This window comes from Rhinolophus sinicus, chromosome 16, assembly GCF_057876585.1.
Source record: "Rhinolophus sinicus isolate RSI-liver-muscle chromosome 16, RSI-T2T, whole genome shotgun sequence".
NCBI lineage: Eukaryota > Metazoa > Chordata > Mammalia > Chiroptera > Rhinolophidae > Rhinolophus > Rhinolophus sinicus.
Genome location: NC_142516.1, coordinates 4,747,018 through 4,756,682, shown reverse-complemented (window position 1 = coordinate 4,756,682; position 9,665 = coordinate 4,747,018). Strand labels below are relative to the sequence as shown.

Here is a 9,665-nt window from a genome sequence, read left to right as displayed (position 1 = left end):
CATTAAACATCGAATCCAAGGAAATTTGTATGTGGGGTGTGTTAGGGATCCTGTATGAAACACCGTAAGTGTACAAAAGTGAAGGCTGAGAATGGCTGTTTTTCGCTTTTACAGTTTTGGAATGTGAGCAAAAGGGGATTCGCAGTCTTTTCACCCAAACCTCAACTTAAGGACAGGTATATAATTGAAGAAAAAAAATTCAACCACCTACAGTATACCTTAACATAGTGATTTGGTAAACTTACGGAACTCTTTTTTTACCAAGAGGTTCTGCATGCTGAAAATTGTCTTTGGAAGCATATAGATAAATTCATGGAAGACTACGCGAGTCTGGCATTGACAGGAGGTTGGGGAATGCTCCCAGGCCCTGAGTTACTAAGGAGCATAAAAATGGAAGGAAATGAAAACTGGATAGACATGGGGGCGGGGGGTGGCAGTGGATGTGGCAGAGGTGATGTCGCAGGCACTTGTAGAAGGGAAGCAGTGTTGTGAGGTGAGGCTCCAGAGGTGGGTGGGTCAAGTCGTGCCTGGCCTTACAGCCTGTGTTAAGGATTTTGGACCTGTGTGTGGATGTCCTCATGGCATCCAGGTATGTTTTCAGGTCTTGAACACCAAGAGATTGACCATGCATATCCTTTTTGTGTTTAACATTTGATGCAGGTAGGTCATTTCTTGGGATTCGGTTATCTTTCTGTGGTCATTGTTTACACACACACACACACACACACATTTGTTGAGTACTGCAGTAGAAGTTTGAGCCTACAGTGTAGTTGGATGATGCTTTGAATATTTAACAGCTTTTAAAGTACTACTCTGGGTCATGAGACAATACATACTATGAAATAGGACAAGGTTATAAATAATAAAGTGCAGCTTGGGTGGTGGTTAAGACAATAAACTAGGAATTCAGAAAAGGACAAGGTCACCGTGAGTTGAATTAGTCAAGGAAGGCTTCATGATAGAATCTTTAGAAATTTATTCCATTGAATAAATATTAATAAGCGCTATGCCAAGTACCATAATACGCACAGGCAGCTTACAAATGACTGGGTCATACAGTCCTTGGTCTCGGGGGAATAGGTGTTTTGGTGGTACTGGAATTGGATCTACTGTAATATGATGACACATGATTTAACTTCCTGTTTTCCCTGAACTGATCTTGTTTTGATCCCTCACAACAGGATTTTCAGTTTAGAGCACTGAAAAAAGTGAGGATCTTTGACTCCCCTGAGGAGTTGCCCAAGGAGCGCTCCAGTCTGCTTGCCGTGTCCAACAAGTATGGCCTGGTCTTCGCTGGAGGAGCCAGTGGGTTGCAAGTTTTTACTACTAAAAATCTTCTTATTCAAAATAAACCTGGAGACGATCCCAATAAGATAGGTAAGTTACTTGCTTTATGTTGCATAGTAGAGAGAGGCGTATAATGAAGTGCTAACGTCGTTTCCTTCCCGAGAAATCATTCTAATACTACAGTTAAAACTGCTGTTAGTCCTGAGGTTGACCCCCAAGAAGAGTAAGTTCTAGGTCGGATGCTGGAAGCCTGTCTGGTTGTTCTCTTTGGTCCTTCGTATTTCTCTTTCAATGAGTTGTTCCTCTGACCTCAGAGGGAAGAAGAATGTACCATTCTGCCATGTATTCATTTTTGCTCAGTTGACCTTGGGTTCCCTGGCTCTCTAAGGGAAGGGTTTTGTTGCACGGCCTTTTCGTTGGCACAACACTACCATCTAAACAAATAGGAACGTGTATTATTGGGAGCATTGTTGCAAAAATATGGGTTCATGTTGGCAATATTGTGATTTATAAGAAATACATATTTGGTCTTCCTCCATTTCTGGCTTACAGGTCCCAGAGCTCTTGGAATTTCCTAAGTGTTGGGGGGAGTGTCTTTTGTTACCTTAATGAGGTAACTTTTGTAAAGTGCCTGAGGATGAGGGCTGGTTGCCTTTGGAACTAACCTAACCGTGTGATTAGAGGGTTGGAACTTTCAGTAACCACCACCACACACGCACCTCCAGGGAAAGGAGAGGGAATGGAGGTTTAATCAGTCACCAATGGCCAACGATTTAGTCAGTTGTGCCTATGTAATGAAGCCTTCATCAAAAACCCGAGAGGATGGGGTGGGAGAGTTTCTGGGTTGGTGAACACGTGGAGAAGCAGGGAAAGTCTGGAGAGGGCACAGCAGCCCCGCAGCCCTTTCACATACCTTGCCCTGTGCCTGAGTTACATCCTTTTATAATTAACCACTGATCTAGTCAACATATTTCTCTGAGTTCTTTGAACGGTTCTAGCAAATTAAACCCAAAGAGAGGGTTGTGGGAACCTCTGATTTATAGCCAGTCGGTCAGAAGTGCAGGTAACAACCTGGACTTGTGTTTGGTAAGTTGGAGGGAGTCGTCGAAACCTCCATTCTGTAGCCAGTCGGTCAGAAGCACAGAGACCCTGGGCTTTCGTCTGGGTCTGAAGTGTGTGCGGACGGGGTGGGCATGTGGAGTACTCTTGTAGGACTAAACTCTTAACCTGTGGGATCTGATGTTATCCCTGGGTCGATAGTGTCAGAATTGAGTTGAATTCTTAGACATCTTGCTGGTTCTCAGAATTCATTGTTAGTGCAGGGGAACCTCTCTACCTGTGATGGAACTGGGTCTGGGAACACAATTTAAGGACACTTTTCAATGGGCAACAGTCACAGTTAGTTTCCCCAGGTCATATGAGGAAGAGTTCCAGGAATACTTAATACTTCGTTATACAGCGGTAAGAAAGCTAACATTTAACCTGCATACCTAGGTATTGGGGTGTTTGTGTTTATGTAGATGCAAAAATTGTTTCATAGATTGAATAAAAGTGTTGTGACTTATGCTTAGAACATTCCATTTTCTGCTTTGTCTTTTTTTATGTTTTCATAGTTGATAAAGTTCAGAGTTTGCTAGTTCCTATGAAATTCCCGATACATCACCTGGCTCTGAGCTGTGATAACCTCACGCTCTCCGTGTGCATGATGTCCAGTGAATATGGTTCCATTATTGCTTTTTTTGATGTCCGCACATTCTCAAATGAGGTAAGCTACTAGTAAACTGTATTGTCGGTATGGGACCTGCGATTTCCTGGTGTTGAATCACAACCTAGAAATTCTTAGTTGACTCTTGAAGTCCTTTTCTAGATTAAAATATGAGTTTAAGAAAAGTCCTTAATTGTAGAATCATAGATCTTCAAGGTAGAAGGACTTCAAAAAATTATTTGTTAGCACCACCTGCCTTACGGTATTACCATTTTTCACTTACATGTGAAACAGCCAAACCCAAGGCCACTGAGTTAATAGATGTCAGAAGGCCCTGCATCCTGGACTCCTAATGCAGGGTTCTTCCATTCCCAACAGTTTAGTAATGGGAATAGTCTGCAGTGTCAGGTGTTTCCGCTGCCTGTGTGCCAGCTGCCCTCGTGCTCTACATGCCTCATTGTTTATGCCTACCTCAGCCTCACACAGTAGGTCATGTGGTCTTTATTTTATAGATGGAGGAACAGGCCATAGAGTGTAAGGAACTGTCCAAGGGCCCAACGCTATGAAGAAGCAGAGCCCAGATTTTAATCTAGTGTCTGCTCTTTGTCAAGTATTTTGCATGTGTGTATCCCCTTTTGGGAGCCCCTCCACTGTGCTAGATGAACTGATTGCCATTTTCAAAGCTGTTGAAATTGTCTGGAACAAAGAGGTTGTTGCGTAGAGCTCAATTTTTTTTCACGGTCCTGGAGAAAAATGAACTGTAATTTGAGAAAACTTACATAATCAGTACTTTTCTTTGACTGTTACGTGTCTGTATATTTATTAAGCTTCTGGGCATTTGTTTTAAAAGGCTAAACAGCAGAAGCGGCCGTTTGCCTATCATAAGCTGTTGAAAGATGCAGGAGGCATGGTGATTGACATGAAGTGGAACCCCACTGTCCCCGCCATGGTGGCCGTTTGTCTGGCTGATGGTAGCATTGCTGTGCTGCAGGTTACAGAGACAGTGAAAGTGTGTGCGACGCTTCCTTCCACCATAGCAGTAACGTCTGGTGGGTAATATGACTTTCACTCTATGATGTATAGTAATGATAATCTATTTAAAAATTAGTTTCTGGAAGTAAAAGCAAATGGGTTTTTTGCTGTATTCATTGTTGTTTAGTAGAAGTAGAGAGAGTGTTCTTTATTTCCATAGTTAATGTCCTTGAAACCAAACGGCATAGATGATTTAATTTGAATGTGCTTGGGTGTTCTGGAGAAAGAAATATTTTGGTGCGACTGGGCTAGAACTGTGTTTTTGAGAATAATTGTTTCTGGATCTAAAATAGTTGTACCCTGAAAGTCATTTGTACCTTTTGGGGGTAAAAGTATTAGAAATGTCCAATAGGAGCAAGAGAATGATTTCTTGATGTTTGAAAACTTTTTCTATTCCCTTGTCTTATCGAAAGACTAGAGTTTTACATACTTTCCAGCTTTCAAATGGGCAATGTGCCATTGAAAAGGCGTTTTTACCGTGTTTCCCTGAAAATAAGACCTAGCCGGACCATCAGCTCTAATGTGTCTTTTGGAGCAAAAATTAATATAAGACCCAGTCTTATTTTACTATGATATAAGACCGGGTCTTATGTAATATAATATAATACTAGGTGTAATATAGTATAATATAGTACTGGGTCATATATTAATTTTTGCTCCAAAAGATACATTAATTAGAGCTGATGGTCCGGCTAGGTCTTGTTTTCGGGGAAACACGGTAGTGGTCGATTCAGTGGCCCAGTGATTAATCATAATTGGCTTATATCATTAAAATGGTTTTTTTTCTTTTTTACTTTGCTGAGTAAGGATGATCCTACAGTCTTCCATGGACTGATAAAGGAACGAGAAGTGGTGATTATGTAGCTGTTTTGATACAGATCTCACTGGTTTGCTCCATTCTTCAGTTTTTAATTGGTAGCCTTCTCTTTTTTGCTCAGTGTGCTGGAGCCCCAAAGGAAAGCAGCTGGCAGTGGGGAAACAGAATGGAACTGTGGTCCAGTATCTTCCTGTAAGTCTTGCCTAGCACTGTTCTTACTAAAGGTACCCACTGTTTGAGGGGTGGTTTTGGAGTACCTCTGGTGTTTTTCCTATTAAAGTGTACTTTATGCTCATCAGTACACAAATGAATGCAGCAAAGAGTGGAGCTCTTCCCTCCCACCCATCCCATAGTCCTTCCAGAGACACCCTCTTGTTCCGTTTAGTGGGAGCCTTCCAGACTTTTCTGCTTATACGCATAGTCTGTGAGGGGATGCATTATTTCTGTTTCGCTTTTTAAATAGAATGTGATCATACTCTACACATGATTCCCCAACTTTATATTCCCAATCCATTCCATAAAAACCAAGCTTACGGGGGACAAGAGTTAGTGAAAGGGCTTTTACTGGAATGCAGAGTCACTTTGGGTTAAATCGCAGTAATTTGTCCTCTAGCTGAGTCCATCTTAAAGGTTTAGCTTCTCTAACTACAGGCAACAAAGAAAATGGATGTGTGTATTGTTGTGTGTACACTCTGTCATCCTCCCCTGTGGTTGTCCTGAGTTAACATTCACAAATTTTTTTCAGTATAAACTGACAGAGAATCCACGTATGTCTGGTCAGGCCTATATGGGAAGGAGGGGTTTACCGGCAATGCCGGGACCTGTGCTGTTGTGCATTCCTCCTTGGTCTACTGTTCTCCGGGGGGGTGCAAAGCGGTGAGGTTAAGGCCTCATTCCTTATTTGTTATCGCAAAACGTTATTATGTGAAATTTGGTACATAATCTTTTAGGGCATTAGCCTGTGAAAAGATAATACAATTGGTTTAATTTTATTGGTTTACTGTTTGCCTTTGAAAAAAACACAAAACTTAATAGTATATTGGAGTCCTTTGTCCCAGTCATTAAATACGGAGCCCTGTCGTTCTTCTGAATGTCTGCACCGTGTTCCACTGTGTGGAGGGGCCATCGTTCATCCGCCTCGCCCATCGTTGGTGGGTGTCTGTATCGGGACTGGTTTTGCTGCTGTCAGTAGGGTTGCTGGGCATCCTCGTCACCTGCATCCGAACACATCCACGTGCATGTCTCTATAGGGTAGCGGCCTCGAAGGAGGTGTCTGGTCTGTGTTGAGTCTCTCCCAGCTGGGAAGGTGAGACCTAGGTGGCTTTTGGGGGACCATAACTGGATTTGACGGTTTCATTGGTTTAGGGGCTGTTTCATTTGACACTTATTTTTTTCAAATCTTTTTCAGACTTTGCAGGAAAAAAAAGTCATTCCATGTCCTCCGTTTTATGAGTCAGATCATCCTGTCAGAGGTAACAACTTCTGTTTCTCTTATTGGGCCAACCTCTAACAGGGTGCTGTGTGTATTACAGATATTTTAAATTGTGTGATGTACCTACCTACCTGCTCGAGGAGGTGTTGGTGCTTCCTGTGTGAATACTCATTAGTAATGTTGGCTAATTAAGTCAGTGTAACAGTTAGCTGGTAGACACCTGTGTCTCATGGTAAATGACATTAAATGGATCCTGATATTTTTAATTAAAATTCTTCATAATTTTCCCTGATTATAATCCACTAGAAAAAAAAAATACCACTTTTGGATACATTTGGACTTCTAATCAATGAAATCTGGACCTTTGGTAAAGCTATAGTAGTAGGGTATTTTACTCTATAAGATGTTAATTTTGTAACATACAGGGGCTATTCCAGACATAAGGTACTTTATTGGGATGTATGTCTTTCAGTTCTAGACGTGCTGTGGATCGGTACATATGTCTTCACAATAGTATACGCCGCTGCAGATGGGACCTTGGAAACGTCTCCAGATGTGGTGATGGCTCTACTCCCGGTTTGTATATGAAAGGACAGCTTTGTTCTTTGAGAATTACAGAAATCGTCTCATAAAGTTTGAGGCTTAGGCTTCAGTTTCCTTTTCTTACTGATAGTGATGCGATTTCAGTGCCTGGGCACCAATTATGCTACTGAACGGAACGAGGGGCTGCCCACCTGACGAGCAGGAGAGCCAAACACTGAACGTACAGATTTGCAGTGGAGAAATGAAAGCCATTTTATTTGCAGAGTCCCTTTAAGGAGAGTGGGAAGCTATAGCTTAAAACCCAAACTCCCTGATGGCTTTTAATCAGGGTTTTCAAAGGCGAAGGTTGAGGGTTAGGAGTTCTTCCAGCACAACGACCCTTCACATCGGAAAGGGTTCTGGTGTCAAGTTCTGGTCATGTTTCACTCCTTTGAGTCCGTGAGGGGGCGGAACTTTGGTTGCAGGTGCTATTAGAGATCGAAGTTCTCTCCTCACCCGTGGTTTGGCTATAGGACTTATGGTTTCGGTCTGTTGTCTCTGAAAAGCAGCTCAGGATCTTGTTAGAAACAGGACAGGACCGTTTTGAGCTGGTTCTGCAGTTAAAATTAAGGCGTCCATTTAGGGCACATTGTACTGTAATTATAAGGTGAAAAATACCGTGAAACTTGCTTTTGCCTCAGCTGTAAACTGAGTCTCATCAGGTAGGTGTGAACCTGATGAAGACATTTGAGACAAGCAAAAAAGTACGTTGATTTTTAAAATACTTTCACTTATCATTCATCAGATATGCATCAGATGCGTACAGTGTGCTAGGCACTGCTTTAAAGCTGAGAATACAACATCCTTGCATTTCTGGATCTTACATTCTAATGCGTGTGCCAGTCAAAAAAATAAGTGCAGGATCAAGGAACGATAAGGGTGATGGAGGAGATAGAGCAGGGTGAAGGAAGGGGGAGCTGATGACGGGTGGGGTTTAGATCTGTGGTCAAGGAAGGCCTCTGAGGGGGAGCAGCCATTCGACAGAACAAGGTGAAGTGAGGGGTGAGTCATTGTGAAGACAAAAACGTTAGTAAGGTTTGCGAAGTCTTGGTGTATTGCGGCAGCATTTTAAAAAAATGAGGCAGGACTTACATTTCCAAATCTCATTAACTTTCAAAGTTCAGAACAACATTTAAAAATACATAAATGTCTAAATATACTAAAGTGTGAGTTACAGTAGTCGTTCTGTTTTGAGATCTTGTTTTACTTAGTAGTAAATTACAAGCATCTTTCTGTGTCAGATAAAATCTGAATTTGGCTTTGGGCAGATAATTTGTTTAGCTCTGTTTTTATTAACTCATAGGTTTCTGATACAGTTGAATTTTAATATGTTTTCAGTCATGCACCGCTTAACTCAGGGATAGGTTCTGAGAAATGTGTCACGTGACATCATTATAACGTGTACTTACTCAAACCTAGATGGAGCAGCCTATAGCACCCCTAGCGTAGACAGTGTAGCCTATTGCTCTGGAGGAGAGGAGAAATAATTTTACCTCTGTTCTTCTTGGTTCTTGGCTGAGAGATCCCTGTAACAAAAGGCAGATTAACAGGAGAAAAACAAACAAAAGTTTAATAACATATATACCTCCTGTACACTGAGGAATTGGCCCACATGGTGGAAGCTACCACCTTAAATACCATCTTCAGTGGAAGACAGAAGATGTTGGGGCTGCGGGGAGTCACTTAGGGGAGGTGACCAGGAAGAGCACAGTAAACGAGGGTAAGGTCGTTATGCAGAATAACTGGTTGTCTTTGCCTTGGTAAGAGTTTCTAGAGATGAGGTCATCCCGTTTTCCTGGTCCAGCCAGGGAGCCACCCTTACCAAAGGCGATTTCCCTTGTAAATGTGTTTTATAAACGTTAAATTCTACTTGGTTTTCCAAGGTGTTTCTTAAAATTAACCAGTTTAAAATAATCCTTATGCCAAATAGACATATTTTGGGGTGACAAATTCTGTTCCCCTATGGCTCCTAGGTGACAAACTTGTAGAGCGTGTCACTACTGAACACTGTAGGCAGTTGTAACACAATGTAAGTGTGTAATGTGTTGCCCTACACACCGTTATGATGGCTACGATGTCATTAGCTGATAGGAATTTTCAGCTCCATTGTAATCTTACGGGACCACTGTCGTATATGTGGTCTGTCACTTACTGAAAAGTCGTTACGCAACACGTGAATGTACTGAAAATGCCTTATTTCAAGATACTATGATTTTCTATTCCCAGGGATAATATTAACACTAGCATGTATTTATCGAGTGCTAATGTTCCATGTCCTATGCTAGAAGCTTTATATATGTTATTTCGTTTTACACTTACAACAGCCTTTGACATATGTTTAGTAGGTCCATTATACACTGAGAAAACTGAGTATGGGAGAGGTCGAGTAGTAATCTGTCCATGCTTGTCCAGTGGCCAGAAAGAAACAGACCGTTTGAATTTGTCTGGGTTGGTGGGCAGCGTTCCTATTCCTTGTAGTGCTCCACGCTGCCTTTAGATCTTGTCTGTATATTTGGACGTAGGTTTTTGAGTGAATTTCTCATACAACTTAAATGGTTCACTGTGGGATTAAAGAAGAGTCGCACATGAGATTTTTTTCTCATTCCATTCATTGTAGAAAAAAGAAGAAAAGCACCCAGAGGTGTTCGTGAACTTCATGGAGCCCTGCTACGGCAGCTGCACGGAGAGGCAGCACCATTACTTTCTCAGTTACATTGAAGAATGGTGAGCGATTTCTGCTCCCACTGTCAGGTCACACCTGAGTCCCTTTGTTCCGATTTGAAATTTTTTGTGTAAGAGAGGAAAGTAGA

General features: G+C 41.8%; 1 protein-coding gene across 4 annotated transcripts in view; it reads left to right on the top strand.

The window, feature by feature from the left end:
• Positions 1-9,665, top strand: part of NUP214 (nucleoporin 214) — a 92,003-nt gene that overhangs the window by 2,097 nt on the left and 80,241 nt on the right. For all 4 annotated transcript variants that reach the window (XM_074331195.2, XM_074331193.2, XM_074331194.2 and 1 more), the window contains exons 2-8: positions 1,182-1,377; positions 2,901-3,052; positions 3,843-4,041; positions 4,963-5,033; positions 6,250-6,313; positions 6,746-6,849; positions 9,473-9,579. In XM_074331195.2, the coding sequence (XP_074187296.2) occupies positions 1,182-1,377; positions 2,901-3,052; positions 3,843-4,041; positions 4,963-5,033; positions 6,250-6,313; positions 6,746-6,849; positions 9,473-9,579 (893 nt within the window). The remainder of the gene's footprint in view (positions 1-1,181; positions 1,378-2,900; positions 3,053-3,842; positions 4,042-4,962; positions 5,034-6,249; positions 6,314-6,745; positions 6,850-9,472; positions 9,580-9,665) is intronic.